General features: G+C 43.0%; 2 protein-coding genes across 4 annotated transcripts in view; one reads left to right on the plus strand and one right to left on the minus strand.

Moving 5' to 3' along the window:
* The window catches only part of LOC142385541 (protein NLRC3-like), a 197,274-nt gene that overhangs the window by 98,775 nt on the left and 79,960 nt on the right, over positions 1–18,539 (minus strand). The gene's annotated exons all lie outside the window — the stretch shown is intronic.
* LOC142385907 (NLR family CARD domain-containing protein 3-like) overlaps positions 1–18,539 on the plus strand; it is a 43,739-nt gene that overhangs the window by 10,157 nt on the left and 15,043 nt on the right. The window contains exons 2-3 of the mRNA XM_075472590.1: positions 16,619–16,729; positions 17,186–17,256. Coding sequence (XP_075328705.1) covers positions 16,662–16,729; positions 17,186–17,256 — 139 coding nt within the window. The 5' untranslated portion in view covers positions 16,619–16,661. The remainder of the gene's footprint in view (positions 1–16,618; positions 16,730–17,185; positions 17,257–18,539) is intronic.

Here is an 18,539-nt window from a genome sequence, read left to right on the forward strand (position 1 = left end):
CGCCTCCACTTCGGACAGTAGCACTTCCAATTCCCGTCTTACTCATGCTTTTTTTCTTTATTTTCTGACCGTACACAGAGGGGAATCGCAGGTGCAGGGCTCATTTAAATATGATTTGCGTATTTAAGTAGGGGCGTGGACAGGGAGGAGTCGGGTGCTCCGACATGTGCGCTCAATTCCACGTTGATTGGGATGTACAAACGAAATGTGCTTGGATTGGTGCGAGTGCACAGATTCGTACATCCGACGTCGGAGGGCATTTGGGTTTGAGCATACGCCAAGTTTCAGTAGGAAATCCACACAAGTCTTTGTACATGAGGCCCCAGGTATAGCACAGTCTTCCTCACACTGGAGTCAATTCAGTCAGTCCATGCAGAGCTGCAGGAGCTTCTTCAGAGCCGTGGTGAGAGCGCACGATTGCATGTTGTCTCCCCAGATGTTCTAGCCTTCCTGGTGGAATTTCTGCGCCCATTTAGCGACGCGCAAAAGGAGCTAGAAGGGGACAAATACCCAACACTGCACCTTGTCGTTCTCTGGGCCAACAAGCTGAAAAGCCACTGCCAACCAGACGTGATTGATACTCCTTCCCAGGCTGTCATCCGCCAACGACACCTTGACTGGTTAATGAAAAAAAATCGAAATCCAGCCACTTCATAAAATTGCCATCTTCTTATGGCCAAAGTTCAACCAACTACGAATGTTTTCTCTCGCTGAGAGGACCGACATCCAGCAACAGGTGAGAATCCAGATAAACCGCTTCAGGGAGGGAGAGGATGATTAGGTATTTTTGTTTTATTCGCCTATTATTGCCCATTACATTTGGCCTATTTGTCTTTTTACTTTACGCTCCGGCGTAACCAACAAATTACTTTCCCTGTAGCCTATTAATGTAGCTATAGGCCTTGGCCTTATAAATAGCCTAATTGTGTTCTGATTTACGCAGGGTCGGCGCAGTGCGAGTGGCAGCTGCTGGTCCCGCACCAAAGAGGAGAGCACTGGCAGAGTTTGAGGACGCGTGGGAAAATGTCAGAGAGGAGAACCAGGATACTGATGAAATCCAGGTCTACCTCAGCCTCAACCCCACCATGGAAGCTGATGGAAGGGATCTACTGAGCTGGTGGAAGCAACACGAGACCACATTGCCGTAACTGGCCCGCGTTGTCTTCAGTGTCCCGGCCAGCAGTAGCAGTAGCGAGCGTGCTTTTAGCGCAGCTGGAAGAGTGATAGAAGAAAGGAGGACTGGACTTGCCCCTGAAACGGTGGATGCTATTCTTTTTCTACATGATGCCAAATAGACTGTTCCTCTTGTGGTGTTAAAACAACGGAGGACTTTGGCCATGTGAAGCGGCTCACTGTTGTTAAATTGGACGTATAGGCTGTTCTTATAGGCTATAGTTGTTCTTATAATTGTATCGCCATGTTCAGATGAAGACTTGTTTTTTGAGTTGACTACGCCCAGGCAACAGTTGTTGTCTTTATTAACTCATTGAGTGCCAGCCATTTTCAAATTCAGAACATCCCAGTGCTAGGATTTTTTTCAGCATTTGAGGGTTTTTTCAAGACCCATAGAAAATTGAGTTTTATGTCCATGTCAAAAACAAACATACCAAAAGAAACTTCAGACTTTCCTTTATCATCAGAAAAAAACGTTTGTTTTCTACCTATTTCCATTCTTTAGTAATTGTCTCCAGAACATGGGTGGGTGTTAAAATATATATGAGAAATATACTGTGTGTCCTCAGGATGAATGATATTGCAGTGTTTTTGTTGTAACACTAGAGGGTGCAAGAGCGCACAATGATTAATGTGTATGTATCAATATGACATTGTATGTTTGGCACTATGGACTTACCGTAGTTGGACATTTTTAAATGTGCGTTTGTCGTGTGCATCTCAGTGTACGTTCGGCTCAACTGGCAGATGGCCATGTTTTATGGTTCGGTGAAATAAATGGGATAAAATGAAAAGAAGTCGTCAGCTCCTTCCCTGCGAATCGTCAGCAGCAACACTCTGATTATCTACTCAAAAGGTTATGGGCCCAGGAGTCGTTCGGAAGAGAAGCTAGTCGACGAAAGTCAAGAAAGTTGCAACGGATCGCGTGTTGAGAAAACTGCCAGCCTGAGGACATAGCAGCTTTCAACCTGAGGAGAGGGGTAAGCTAACATGGCAGAGCAACGAAGGACAACAGTGTTGGGGAAGTAAAAATGTAATCCGTTACAGTTACAAGTTACCTTGTTTAAAATGTAATTGTAGTGTAACTTTTTGGATTACTTAAAAAAAGTAATGTAACTAATTACTTTTGGATTACTTTTGGATTACTTTTACCTATTTATGGTATAGGATAATCTGTATATTATCTGTATGATTCCATCTGTATTTATCACATTTATTTATACCATGATATTTTTCTTTTCATTGTACTGCCATAACTACATTATACATTTTCTGCACATACATGCATTTCTCTAGGTAATTGATCTATTCTGCACATATCTATTAACCATCTTTCCTTACACTAGCTGTGAATAACTGCATTTTATCTCTAAATACTGCATGCTATACATCTGCACGCGTTACACTTGATAAGATGCCAAACTGCATTTCATTAATACATGTGCAATGACAATGAAGTGCTCTACTTTAGTAATAAATAAGCAAAGTAAGACTTTTACATCACATTTTATTTTTCTTTGCACACCCTTGCTTGTGTGTGTGCGCCAGTACTTCCGGTGAAAACTTCCGGTGATTTGACAGCTAGCGCGTCAGGTTAGGGCCAGTGGCCGTAAACAAAGGTTAACTTATAGCCGAGAAGAAAGATGATACTATAACGTAGCTAAAAAGACTAGCTTTCTTCAGTAGCCTAATGCTTACCGATTTAGCAAGCCTAGCAGCCTCGTTGCTAATGCTAGCCGCAGTAACGTTAGCAACCATACCCGACGTCAAGGAGTTGGCTGAGCAGGGGCAAGAGTATGGGGCTGGCAGAGTTAACTTCATAATGGGTGAGTGCAGGTTTCATTCACTTGTTTTCATTCTTTCACAGGATTGATTCACTTCATTGGTTTATCCGGTTGCTGGCCGCCGAGCCATTATGTGTCTGGGTTTGTGTAGGTTACTGATCATGGTTGTTAGCCGATAGTCAGGTTGTGTGATGTGTGTGTGAGTGTGTATTTTTTCTATGGGTACATGCCATTGACTGTATGAGCGGTCTGTGCTCGTTTTTTTATTTTTATTTAATTAGATTGGAGATACTAAGTAATACTGAGGGGGGGCTGGTCCCGGGGAAAATTGCCAGGGCCGATTTTTTTTTTTCCCCAGTCCGACCCTGCCGCTCTGTACTTCTGTCACTGCAACCTCGCACAAATTGTAATCCTGTTAAGTAACCCCCATTCTCACTGAATGTAACTGTAATCTGAGTACATCGTTTTTGCTTGTACTGTAACGGATTACAGTTACTTTTATTTTGTATCCTTTTACCGTAACGCCGTTACATGTAATCCGTTACTCCCCAACCCTGAAGGACAAGTAGCTGCAGGCTACATCGACTGCTATTCGACGGAGACGAGACAAAGTATGAAGTATGGGAAACAAAATTATTGGGACATTTTCATTTAATAGGGCTGAAAAACACTGTGTTAAATAAGCCACGAACAGCAGATGAAAAAGAAGAAGATCCTGAGAAGAACACGGACGCGTATGCAGAGTTGATCTTACAGCTAGATGACAAAAGTCTGTCTCTGGTAATGAGAGATGCGCAAAATGATGGCAGAAAAGCGTTAGGTATTTTAAGACAGTATTATGCGGGGACGGGAAAGCCTCGTATAATTAATTTGTACACCACGCTGACCTCACTACAGAAGTCCAACGATGAAAATGTGATGGACTATATAATTAGAGCAGAGACTGCCATAACTGCCCTGAGAAACGCAGGAAAGCGTTGGGGGACGGTCTGCTAGTGGCTATGGTGTTGAAGGGATTGCCAGAGAGCTTTAAGCCATTCGCAATTCATGTAGCGCACACGTATGAAAATATCACGTTTGCTGACATCAAGACCAAACTGCGGAGTTTTGAAGAGACCGAGAACATCAGAACAACTGAGTCCAACGACAGAGTGATGAAGACTGAGGGGAGAACCGGGCGGCGACCTCCAAAGGCTAGCGCACGAGGACCGACGAGAGACGACAGCGAGATGGTGTGCTTCAAGTGCGGGACCAAAGGGCACCGAGCGAGAGCGTGTAGACAGAAGACATGGTGCAGTGTTTGCAGAAGTGACACACACAGGGACGCAACATGCAGGCGAAAGGACAAAGACAGAGACAAAAGGGACGGTGTGAACAAAATTTCGGAGAAAGCTGAGGTCGAGGAGGACTACGCGTTCAAGATGGCGGACGGACGGGCCAGTGTCCAGCGGCAGCCGGCGCGCAACGTGCAGGAGAGGGGCCTGATGGTGGACACCGGAGCCACATCCCATGTCATCAACGACATCGCCTTGTTCACCAGTTTCGACAGCACCTTCAGGCCGGAGACCCACAGCGTCGAGTTGGCTGATGGCACCAGATGCAGCGGCGTCGCACAGCGGAGAGGCACTGTAGTGGTTACCCTCATCGACAGCAGTGGACGGCGGTGCAAAGCGAAACTGAGAGACGCTCTGTATGTACCATCGTATCCACAGAACATTTTCTCGGTGAAGGCAGCAACCACGAATGGATCCACAGTCGTCTTCAAAGAAGGCAAAGACGTCCTGATAGCCAGAGACGGTACCAGTTTTGACATCTATGTGTATGGCAAGTTGTACTACCTGCACACTGAGGGTGAGTCTAATGATGATAAGTGTAATGCAACCCACGACATCCAAGCATGGCATGAGATACTTGGCCACTGTAACTATGATGATGTGCTTAGGTTACATGATGTTGTTGATGGTATGTAGATCAAAGGAAAAATGAGTAGGCCTGAACAAGAGTGTGATGTGTGTATTCAGGGGAAGTTTACACAAACTAGAAATCAGAACCCCGATGCCAGAGCAAAGGCTCCATTAGAGATGGTACACACAGACCTTGCAGGTCCAGTAGCCACAGAGTCACTAGATGGGTACAAGTATGTGCAATCTTTTACTGATGAATACTCCAATGCAGTGTTTGTTTACTTTCTGAAGAAAAAGAGTGACGCAGTGCAGGCAACTGAGAAGTTTTTTGCGGATGTATCCCCTTATGGGAAAGTGAGGTGCATCAGATCCGATAATGGAACTAAGTTCACAGGTGGTGATTTCCAGACGCTACTAAGGAAAAACAAAATTAGGCATGAAACAACAGCTCCGTACTCCCCGCACCAAAATGGAACTGCAGAACGTGGGTGGCGTACTCTTTTCGAGATGGGGAGGTGCATGCTAGTCGAAAGCGAGGTACCAAAACTTCTATGGCATTATGCAGTACAAACGGCAGCAGTGGTACGCAACAGATGCTTCAATAAGCGCACAGGGCTGACTCCGTACGAGATGTTGACAAACAAAAAGCCAAATGTGTCCAGAATGCAACGATTTGGGTCTGTTTGCTACACTTACAAACAGGAAAAGGGAAAACTTGACTCCAGATGCGAACAGGGGCGTTTTGTGGGGGACAACAAAAATAGCCCAGCGTATTTGGTGTATCACCCAGACACGAACAAAGTGCAAAAACACCGGCTGGTGAAGTTTGTGAACAAAACGGCTGCAGAAATACAAACACAGACAGATGAGCCAGATCTAAATGATGACCGTGTGGGGCACAGAGTTAGGACTAGTGGGACGCAGGGGGTCAAAAGGAGTGCAGAAAAAAAAGCTCCAGAGCTAAATGAACCCGGTAAAAGTCCACGTCGTGATAGTAAAAGGGCAGCAAAGGAGTCTACTGAACAAAATGAAACGGAGAGTGTTACAAGCGTTGATCCTGAGAGTAGGCGGTATCCAACTAGAGAAAGGAAGGCATCGAATTACCTAGGCGCGTACGTAACCGAAGACAATGATAGTGACGGGATGAATGTCACAGTAGACTACTGCTGCAGAGCAGTTTGTGGCATTCCGCAGACCTATGGTGAAGCTATGCAGTCAGACAATTCAAAAGAGTGGAGAAAAGCAATGGATGAGGAAATCCAGTCTTTAAATTACAACAAAACCTTTACCCCGACAACACTACCCGTGGGCAAGTAACCAGTGGGGGGTAGGTGGGTGTACGCAATCAAGTCTGGTGTAGATAGGAATGACCAATACAAGGCTCGATTTGTCGCCAAGGGCTACAGCCAGAAAATGGGAGTAGACTATGGGGAGACGTTTTGACCAACTGTAGATCTAACGAGTGTAAGAGTTGTGCTACAGAAGGCAGTGCAGGAAAATTTACTGGTCCACCAAATGGACGTGAAAACTGCATTCTTACATGCCCCCATCGACTACGAAATCTACATAAATCCACCAGAGGGTTATCAAGAAAAAGAGGGTGTAGTCTATAAGCTGGAGAAATCGCTTTATGGGCTCAAACAGTCTGGACGAAACTGGAATAGGGTTTTACACCATTGTCTAACTGAAAATGGATTCACACAAAACAAAGCTGACCACTGTGTATATTCTCAAGAGTCAAAAGAAGGGAAAGTGATCATAATTGTATGGGTCGATGACTTAATCATTGCTGCAAGCGATGAAGAAAAACTCAAAAAGGTAAAAGGGATGCTTGCAGAGCAATTCAAGATGAAGGATTTGGGGCAACTCAAATATTTTCTTGGTATTGATTTTGATTTTTCTGATGGGTGTATTAAGATGTCACAAGAGAAGTACACAAACAAAATTCTACAGCGTTTTAACATGTCAGAATGTAGAGTGAGAGAAACTCCTTGTGAGCAAAAGCTCGAATACAGTGATGATGCAGTTAAAATGACAGACATCAGAGTGTACAGAGAGGCCGTAGGCAGTCTGATATACCTGACGACCTGCACAAGGCCTGATCTGAGTTTTGTGGTAAGCAGGCTGTCACAGTACCTAGCTGAGCCTACAGAGGGGCAATGGGTCACTGTGAAGCATGTCCTGCGATACCTTGAAGGTACAGCAGACAAAGGTTTAACCTTTAGGAGAAACAGCACTGAAAATCTTGGTATACAAGCATACAGCGATGCAGACTGGGCAGCTGATAACAGTGATCGCCGCAGTACCACAGGATACTGTGTAAGCCTTAGTTCAAACAGTGCACTTGTTTCATGGAAGACGAAGAAGCAACCTACTGTTGCACTTTCCACATGCGAAGCAGAGTATATGGCACTTGCTTCTACTGTTCAAGAGTGTCTTTACCTAGAGCAATTATTGGGGAATATGGATAGTTACAAATATACACAAATGATCATACATGAAGACAATCAGGGAACAATTGCTCTTGCCAGAAACCCTGTAAACAGAAAGCGTTGTAAACACATGGACATTAAGTATCCCTTCATTAGATCTACTGTGAATGAGGGTAAGGTGAATCTGATGTATTGTTCTACTGATGAGATGGTCGCTGATTTGATGACGAAACCTGTCAGCAAGTTCAAATTGAGAAAGTTTGCAGATCTTCTTGTTGCGGAAATTTTAGTAAGGCACAGAGTCAGTTATTTTCTGAGGAGATAAGATGCTTTTAATAATATCTTGCAAGAGAGAACAACACAGAACAGAGTTCAGAGTTGCTCTGACTCTTAGACGAAAACAAGTCAGTTAATATACAGGTTAATACGTAGTCACTCCTTTGATATGTTCAAGACTTTGTCTATCTTTCCTCCCTTTCTCCAGCCAAGGCGCCTTTGTATCGTGCCATCTTCCCTGTCAAACCCCTTAAAGTTGTTAAATCATAAGAGCACAATACCCTCATTGAAAGAGGGAGAAAAGAGAAAAACAAGTGTCTTAAATGAGTTATTACCGGGTGATACAGAGTAACACTCATACAAGGTATATGTGAATTAATTTTTCCCTTACATTCTTTTTGGTGATTAATATGTGTAAGCCAAGGGTACACATCTGTTCAATTTTGTTTGATGTTTTTCTGTTACCAACCTGAGTACAAGTGGGAGTGTTAAAATATATATTAGAAATATACTGTGTGTCCTCAGGATGAATGATATTGCAGTGTTTTTGTTGTAACACTAGAGGGCGCAAGAGCGCACAATGATTAATGTGTATGTATCAATATGACATTGTATGTTTGGCACTATGGACTTACCGTAGTTGGACATTTTTAAATGTGCGTTTGTCGTGTGCATCTCAGTGTACGTTCGGCTCAACTGGCAGATGGCCATGTTTTATAGTTCGGTGAAATAAATGGGATAAAATGAAAAGAAGTCGTCAGCTCCTTCCCTGCGAATCGTCAACAGCAACACTGATGATAAACTCAACACCCTGTATTAAAGCTTTCTGATTTTTCATTCTGTACTGTGCATGTGTCCCAACTTTACTGTAAGCGCACTAAACGCACAGGTCCTGGTTAGGGCTGCACAACGTCACTTGTGCCTTTTAGGCAAAAGCTAGCAGACTCTACGTATAACAGTAACTCGACCTGTTTAACATATCAAGTTACGTGCTGACAGAACGTACACACAAAGAGATAACCACACCGTCACTGAATGTAAACATGGCTAAACATGCTGCTAAAGTAACACACACATAATGAATTGACGTTAGCGTAACAAAAGCTAACTTTAGCCTGAAGTTAGCAGCCCATTTGCTCCAGGAGTATGTGGAAAACGTACTAATGTATTAGCTTACTATGAAATTGATCGATTATGTTAACAGCATTTGTAATTTACCTTCGAAAAAATATCCTTGTGGCGAGCCTTAAAGTGCCGCTTAAAGCTGCCGTTGGCAACTTTTTTTTAGTCATATTAGCTTGAACTGTCATGGGATTCTGGAAGTAGAATATTAAATAGGCTGTTTAGGAAAAATCCCGAATTCTGTAGCTCCCTCTAAAGCCTGTAATCGTGCCTGCAAAAATCGAGCGCTCCCGGCTGTTTTTAAGCAATCACGTTAGGTTTATTATTTATCTATTATCTGAGCAGAACAGTCCCCAACCACGTCTTCCATGCTGAGCGAAAGTCTGCCCCCACCCTGTGTGCGTGCACACTGGTGTGAACTCACGTGGACAACCTCGTCCACAGAGGGGGAGGGACCTGAAAGTTGTATCAGTTCGAATTTTCCGACTTTAGACTCGGATTTTGAAAACCTGCTGACGGCAGCTTTAAGGTTGGTCGTATTTTTTCCGCCTACTTTTTGGCCACATTTGTCACCGTCTTCCTTCACAATACACTCCGTTTTATTATCTGCTGGGTTATATTTAAAATACACCCATATGTCGTCTCTACGTTTGCGACCACCAAGCCCCTGTGTTGAAACTGCCGCCGCCATCATGGTCCATTGTCTGATGAGTAACAACAGTGTTAAGCACGTTGAGCGATGTACGCCAGGTGGTGGGCGTGACCAAACAAGGATAGAATGCAGCAGCCTTACTGTAGGCAGCAGCAGATAATTTTTAGGTTTTAATTGACACACACAATAAGCAGAAATGTCATGCATTTTAAACGTCTGACAGATCACCCACTAACATTTTTGTCCATTTTCGTCTCGTCAACGAAAACTCACACACGTCTCGTCATGTTTTCGTCATCAGAGAGCTATGTTTATCTCGTCACCGTCTCGTTATCGTCATGAAAAAAAGTGGCATCAACAAAATGATTTCGTCATCGTCATCGTTGACGAAAACAACACTGCTTCTTGCCTAGTGAGGCAGCTGCGGGAGAGCCATAGCGAGGAGTGGCTGAAGCGTATTTGCCGGTATCTCGGTGCAGGCACGGAGATACCGACTTCACCTCCCAGCCAAGCTTGCTCCCTGTGAGGTTTCAGGAGCCCCCTGAGCCTGAAACGATCCCCTCCCACAGGTGGATGTTGGCTGTTTATGGCAGGGATATCTTGGGCAGGCTGGACCACGTTAAAGCCAGCATAACGTCCACATATGGCGGCATCTTGAAGATGGACTCCACCAAAAAGGTAACTGTTTTTACATTTTTAATATTAAAATAATTGAAAATAAACCATTAGTAGTAGTATGGACCTGAAATATGAAAGTAATGTTTCATATATAGATAATCAAGCATCACTCGCTGTCTTTTCTGTGTGATTACAGATCACAAAGAAGCTGTCAGGGTTAGCAAAGGGGACAGCTTTGTGGCTGACATCTGTTGGAAATGAGGTGGGCCAGATCCTCATCAGTGTTCTGACAGCTCAAGAGGGTCCTGCCCTGGACCGAATGGCAGCTAGCCTCATCCAGAGGTACACTGATGCAGGTGTGGCTCCACCTCAATTCTCTATGTGGACTATGACTGCTGTCGGGAGGGCACTGGGCAGACCAAGCTCAAGCAGCGATTTGGTGGGTAGCCAGACTTGGTCTTGAAGCTGGACATCTACCACTTCAGCTGGTTGGACGAAGGATGCACATCCACTTTACCCCATTTTCATGGCGCGTATGTCCCGCTTGCATATCTACCGAATCAGAGATCACGAGGGGCGTGAACGCGTTGTCCATCGTAACCTGCTGCTCCAGCTAAACTTCCTTCGCCTTGATGTGGTCTTGGATGGTGATGCTGCCTCTGGGTCCGATCGTGCTACTAGTTTAGCCAGTGATCCTCCTGCAACTGGTTGGCATGACACTGGGATGTCGGCGTTGGATGCTGCAGCTATGTCAGCTGAGCCATCCCCCGTTGGTTCCCTCACCAGTGCTGTTGCCTGGGATGATAATCGCACTGCTTCGTGGGTCCATGAGCATTCCTCCATCAGTGGTTTGGCTGGGTTGGACTATCCTGTATCTCCCTCTATGGCAGTTTCCCTTCCTTTGGATGGTCCTACCCCTCTTGCCGAGTCCTCAGCCCCATTGCCTGTTCCCTTGTCACAGCCACTGGTGGTTCAACCCAATTCTCTGCTAGCTCTAGTTGGGGATGATCGCCTTACTTCTCGGATAGGCAGAGTCATAAAGCCAGTGTGTCGTTTCATTGAGTCTATGATGCAACTTGAATCTGTTTTTGGGGTTGAACCAGGGCCCAGTGCTGTTATTCATGTGTGAAAATTTCAGTAATATGTTTTGAACATATGTTGTTTAAGTTTTTTTTTTTTTTCCAAGTTACAAGTTGTATGTATATCAGTCACTGTAGTGATGATGAAGTGACTCTCATGTACCCACACAGATTGGCCTGCATATGTGAGGTGTATAAGACATCTCATTTTGTCTGTGGAGTTTCATGTGTTCCAGCTAGGCGCCAAGCAGTACTCTGATTCTCTTATCCTTTACATAGGAAGCTTATTCTGCTGTTTTTTTTACATTTTTTAATATTTGTGTGATTTTGTGGCCAATGTTTATGTGTGCGGATTCTTACACTCCTCTGTATTTTGTGTAATTCTAGGGGGGAGAGTGTAACAGAGACAGTTATGCAGTGTATATAACACTGTTGACATGTTGATGTATATTTCTTTTTTATATAATTACCCAAAATATGTTTAAAACGTTATAATTTATGTGTGTGCCCCATATTTGTCATGTGGGAGTGTTCTCCTTTGTCCTTGTACCTGTGGGTCTCTTTGAGTGCAGCACCTCCCTTTATAAGCCACCCCTCGCCCTAACCTCTCCCCTTTTGCCAACTGCACTTGATGGGAGAGACGCTGTAACGGGGCATACCTCTCATTGCATATCTGTGTGTGCCGTACATATTTCCAGAGTTTCCAGAAAATAAACGGAGATCGCCTCCGATGAAAACTTCGGGTCCTGTGTCCGTGTGGTAATCAGTCAAAAATAATCACAACGCAGGGTGCAGATAAACACCACCGGTTACACTTGCCTTGCCTACTAGCCACTCTACGATCACAGCAGGCTGTCCTGTTTGGTTGTGTGTGGGTTTCCGCATTTATGTGATTCAAAACACCTTCAAATCCCAAGGATATCATATCTAGCTCTGCTGCATGTGGCTTTCAGGCAGGTTTTTTTTTTCTGTTTGGAGCAAAAGCATTGTCAGGAGAGATATAGATGGAAGACCAAGTTTCCTTTTGGAGCTGCAAGACGGCACGGTGTGTGGCATCTTTGGGGCATAAGTGTGCTGGGATACTCAGGGAGTCGTGTGAAGAAGGTTTCATGAGTTCCTGTTATGCAGCAGTGGGAGAGCTGAGAGACGTCGGAAGCTAAAGCTTGCGTGCTGAGCTAGCCAGGAGTTGAACCTAGAATCTTCTGATGTGTACTCTGACGCATTATCCATTGTGCCACTAGCCCTTCAGAAATGGAAAAGGAGAGCGGCAGAGTCTTGTGAAAAAGAGCCCTTCCAACAGCTTGGAAAGGTTTAATGGAGGAGGCCTGCAGGGCCTCTGTACACATAAGCTTGGCATGTCCTTCGAGCCAGAATTGAACCAGCAACCTAAGGATGTCTGTTATTGGGCACCTAGAGTCCTCCACTCTACCAACTGAGCTATCGAAGGGAGTGACGGCTGCTTTGTTTTCATCAGGTGTATGAATGCATGTAACCAGGCTTAAAGGATAAGACCGGTTTGTTGACATTGGGCCCTTGATTTCACATTATAACATGATGTTCTACTCACCCCTGCTTGTTGTTGGTCATTTGGAGCTGTTCCGAAGATATTCGCGAGGCGTCTTGCTGCTCTCTTGAGATATTCGGCCAGGAAACGGTTTCCTATGGGCAAGCTTATACAGGCACAAACTATGCTGTTTATAATTTATTAATTACTGTACATTAGCACTGATAACGTGGAGGTGCGTCGCTTACTTAAAAAAAATCCGGGTTATTGTAATTTAGATTTTTTTGTCGTAAAGTGGGTGTTACTGACGTCCTGTCTGCTACTGCCACAGGCAGCCCACAGACCTGCTGCCTATTTATTCATTCGGCTAAAATTCAAAATTAGCAACCCGGATTTTTTTAAGTAAGCGACGCACCTCCACGTTATCAGTGCTAGTGTACAGTAATTAATAAATTATAAACAGCATAGTTTGTGCCTGTATAAGCTTGCCCATAGGAAACCGTTTCCTGGCCGAATATCTCAAGAGAGCAGCCAGACGCCTCTCCAATATCTTCGGAACAGCTCCAAATGTTCAACAACAAGCAGGGGTGAGTAGAACATCATGTTATAATGTGAAATCAAGGGCCCAATGTCAAAAAAACGGTCTTATCCTTTAAGATGCGTATCATGGGACACCTGCAGTTCTCTGCTCCACCAAACGCCTTATGGAAAGGATCCAGGGGCTTGGGCCTGTTTATCAGTTAAATAAAGGCAAAAGGTGATGAGAAACCATCAGTTTCATGTGTGTTTCAGATAAAATCAGCCTCAGTTTCAAACATGCATTAAGTCGTTATAACACATAAATCCACATTGTCCAACACAGATGTTGATCCTCAATATACCCTGACATTGTCCAGAGCAAAGGTCCACGCTTTTGGTTTGGGTTCTTTTTTTGGAAAGGTCTATCCATCCATTAATTTCTCACACGTGCTTCATCGTCTGTTGTTGGGTTGTTTACACTATGTTCATGGTGGTGTGTGCGAAAACTTTGCCTTTAATTAGAGCTGAAAAACACATAGCATACGGTCAAAATTCTTGGCACACCCGATTTTCAAGTGTGTAATTCAGACGTTCTTCAGAAATTGATGTAAACATTTCCCAATTTTGTATAATCAGAATGGTCTACTTATAGGGCCAAGTTTGTTAAAATAAGGAAAAAAGTACCTGCATGAAATATACCTCCGAAACAATTACACACACTGCTCATTAATATTTATTGGCTGAACTTTCTTTTCTTTTCTTTTTTTCTTCAATCATTTATCTTTGAATATAAAATACTTTTGGATGGAAACACTGATAATTCAGTACTAAAACGTGTTGGTACACGGGGAAAACAGTCTGTGGAAAAAAGGTGAATATGATAAAATGCAATTGAAATATCAAATCAAATGACCTACAAATACACAAACAATGTTACATAAAACTCTTTCAAGAGCTCATATTTGTGTTATTAATTGACCAAAGATGACTGTAAAGCTGTCATCAGGTATTCCATCATTTCAGTTTCATTTCTATTCATTTCTTGTTATGTCATTGGCTTATTTCTAATAATTTTTTAAGATTTTTGATGTTATTTCTTGTAAAAAAAAAGTTATATATAAACTTGTTAAATGTAAAATCAGTTTTTTGTTGACTCAAATACAATAAATATAATCACCTTTAACCAAAATGAAAGACATTTTTTAAATTCATTGCAAAAACACATTGATTCTAATTGGGGTCATTTTTGACCCCACTCATAGAAGAGTGTAGGTATCGGTCGTTCATGCATCCAAGGGTTACTTGTTATCTGTATTTTGACACAAGATAGTGAGAATCCCCTGAAGCTCACATGATGAGGAGGAGCTGCTGTCAGTGTGTTGCTGACACTGCACTTATGATGTCAGCTGTGGCTCCAATTATTGCTTTATGATCTTATTTTTGTAACTGGTTTTATTTTGTTTTTCCTGACAATAGATAAATCAAGATAAATCCACTCCAGTTTACTGTAAATATGACAAACTGTGGTACTCATGTCTCATCCCATCATCACCATGACAACACCACTGTTGGAGCTGATGCATATACACAGGAGAGAGGACTTCTAACAGTTTATTAGTATCAGTTTTACACACAGACAGCTGCATCCAGGATGACTATGATTGGTGTGCAGACCAGAGAGATGTCACCTTGATGTGTTCACTGTTTGTCACATGATGACAGATGTTTTTAGCCTACCTGCACACATCTGGTGCATCTGGAGCAGCACTAAAGCTACAGAGCTCTTGCACAGAACAAATCCCAGTTTAAACCCTGGTTTTGGTATATCTTATGCTGATTATCAGCGAACAGACCTATTCTGTTCCATCACTGTGAGCCTTCCCAACATTTGGACTGAGTTCTGCCTACATGGATGGGACAGTAACGGGACACAACCAAATAACTAAGGAGAGAAGAAGAGACTGAGCGCGGCGTCTGTGACAGGCAGAGCCAGTAACTAATGACATGATGAAAGTGCACACAGCAGATTCAGAGCGGGAGGTTAGTCCCCACCCATCACCGTGTTTAACTGTTTGAAGCTGTCGGCTGCAGAAAGGAATCAGGGCAAATGTGTTGACAGTGTAGATTATTTTCAGTAATTTCTTCTTCATCCATGCAGTTTAAAATCACAGAGATTTAAGATTCCTCAGATCAGATGATGATCCGGACTCTCTTGCATTAGCTCTCTGATCTCAGTGAGACACTTCCTGGTTGAATAAAGGCGATGATGTGAGGTTCCGTTAGCTTTGCACTCACAGAGCTGCTGGAATTTCCCTTCAACAGGTTACTTTGTACTTTTAGACTAAAAAGTACATTTCAGAGGATGTATTACCAAATATATTTCTCTACATGAATTATCACATGTGTGTATAATGAAATATTTTTTAATGTATTGTGTGTGTAAATTCTCCCAGGAAGGTAGTATCATATGATATGTCAGGTTGTGTATGTTTTTCTGTCACTTTAGTAAAATGCCAGGCAGAGGACAGTGAAAGTGCTTGTGGAACTTGGACAATAATGTACAAAACAGGGGAGATTTTATTAATTTCTATTAAGAAATAATGTGGTACAGCCGGGGAGTGAAGCTTTGGACGTCATCATTTTCGGCTCCTCCCCTAAATGAAGCAAGCCTTCAACACACGCACTTCGAAGCCTCCGCACATCACACATAACATCAGGAGTTCCACCATTGAACGCTGTTCATTTCTGGTGTTTCTACTTCAGCTCTGAACAATCTGTAAGTTCAAACTTTCCTGTTTGTTTCTGCTCTGTAATGTTGGAGAAAAGGGTTCACTTCTTATTTCAGAACAAACTTTGATCAGTTTGTGTTTGAAGACAAATCTACATGATTATCAGATTACTAATGAACTGGAATCAATCAACATGATGATCGGCTGATGTTTTTTTTGTTTGTTTCCTTCACAAACAAACTGCTTCATGTTTTTATTTCCTGGAATCAAAGTGTCGTCTCCACCTTTAAAGTCAGAAAGAGCAGCTTCCTGTCAGAGCTTCCGTTATGAAACTGTGATGCAATGTATGTATGAAGATGTGAAGAGTTCATCGTGGTTCAGTCTTTTCACTTCCTGCATTTTGCTGCAGGATCCAGTTGGACCAATCAGAACGTGCCATGTGGGATTCTATCGCTTTTTCAGTCAGACTTCACATTCAGACTGAAATCATTCTTTAACATAATCCTTTAGTTTCTGTTGTTGATATCTATTCATTACATTCAGAGTACAAATGCTGCTGTTTTCAGGTGTCAGCAGGAAAAGAAACTCTGAAGTGTCTAAAAGTCAGTTTAGAGGAGATGTTAAAGATCAGGGGCAGCATAAAGCATAAAGCATAAAGATTCTGTAAAGAGCTGCTCCTGGTGATGGAAATCTAAAGTCTTAGAATGGTTGAGAATGAAAGAGTAGATCCTACTAATGATAAAAGAGTTATTCAACAACATGTTAACCCTTAAAAGGAAGGAGGCTTTGAGTTGATGTGCAGATGAATGATTTGTTTCCTCTGCAGATGAAGGTAGAAAGTGTGTGTGAGCTGATATGAGTTCAGCAGCATGGATCAGTGTGAGGACACTAAAACCTCTCTGTGTGGGGAACATGAGAGCCAGAGCAAAGCTCAGAGGTGAGAGGACCATCTCTAACTGTCCATGACTCTTCTCCATGTCAGAGCTCAGCACTCACATCACCAAACCACCTTTATTCACAGTAAAAAAAAAAAAGCTAAGTGTTGTGGTAAAAACCAGAACAGCAACAAACTTCTCATGATGCTGGTGATGGACCTAAACTTCAACCTGCATCCGGACCAAGCTCTGTCACCAGCTTCATATTTTCTAACCCAGAAACACTGAATATGAACCACCAGTTGAGCCAAGACTAGAGTCTGGACTGCATTCAGCTCTTGAAAGACAGCCTCTGAAGTAAACTGAAGCTGAAAGTTACTCAGATTAGCTTCATGGTGAAATATTTTAAACCTTCTTCACACACACTCTTGTTACGTACTTAGTAATTTACTTTTGGATCAGTTTTATTAGTTTTTGTTGCATTATAGAGAACTTTCCGACTTCTTTTTCTCTTTTAGAGCAAAGATGGAGACACCTGTGGAGCACCTGGAGGACCCTCCAACCCAGGCAGCTCCACCTCCTTCAGCAGGTAGGAGTCCAACAGTTTCTGCATGTAGACACCAGTAAGACACATGATCCTCAAACTGACCAATCACAGCTCCGGTTGTTTCTGTGTGGTTCCTTCAGCCTTCAGTTAGCAGCGACTGTTAGACTTTTTAACTACGTTATAAACCCTTAAAGGGACAGTTCGACTCTTTTGACATGAAGCTGTGTAACATCCCATATCAGCAATATCATTTATGAACATTTTCTTACCCCCTGCTGCGTCCTGTGAGCAGAGTTCCAGCCTCGTTTTGGTGTTGATGAAGGTAGTCCGGCTAGTTGGCTGGGGTTTAAAAGATAAAGCATTTTGCTTCTCAAAACAATATGCGTTCAACAGAGTAATACATTTGCATCACAAAATCGTCCCTCCAGAAAAAGTCAGACCTCACAATGGCTTGGCGCTATTTTTGCCTCTCTTCGTAACAATGCGTTCAGCCACTTGGCGATAGCCGGACCTGTTACGGTGTTTACTGCTCGGAAGGAGGGGAGTGCTCGCTCTGCACTTCGGTCTGCACAGTTTACACAGCAGGCAGTGATACAAAGGGAGAGAGAAATAGCGCCAAGCAATTGTGAGGTCTGACTTTTTCTGGCTAACGATTTTGTGATGCAAATGTATTACTCTGTTGAACGCATATTGTTCTGAGAAGCAAAACGCTTTATTTTTGTGCCCCCAGCCAACCAGCCGGACTACCTTCATCAACGCCAAAACAAGGCTTTAACTCGGCTCACAGGACTCAGCAGGGGGTAAGAACATGTTCATAAATGATGTTGCTAATATGGGATGTCATACAGCTTCATGTTAAAAGAGGCGAACTGTCCCTTTAATACAACTGCAGCAGTGGGCAGGAGGCAGGGTACAACACCCCACAGGTCACCTGTCAGTCACAATTCTGATGAAGTGAAATTTATTTATGTAGCACTTTTCAGCAACAAGGCGATCCAAAGTGCTTTACAACACAAAAACAACAATCAGGAAAAATCAAACACAGAAATACAGAACAGAGCAAAAGTACATTTTAGCTAACAGTAAGATTGGTATAACTATAACAGAGCAAAAGTAAATTTAGCTAATAGTAGGATTGGTATAACTATAACAGAGCAAAAGTAAATTTAGCTAATAGTAGGTGTAGTGGCAATTGTTTGTCACATCAAACATCCTTTGAATAGTGCCACTACTGGATTGGGGTTGGGTTTCGTAGACAGGCAAAGAAAAGAAGTCCAATAGCTCCAACAGTAGGATTGGTATAACTATAACAGAGCAAAAGTAAA

This window comes from Odontesthes bonariensis, chromosome 8 (assembly GCF_027942865.1).
Source record: "Odontesthes bonariensis isolate fOdoBon6 chromosome 8, fOdoBon6.hap1, whole genome shotgun sequence".
NCBI lineage: Eukaryota > Metazoa > Chordata > Actinopteri > Atheriniformes > Atherinopsidae > Odontesthes > Odontesthes bonariensis.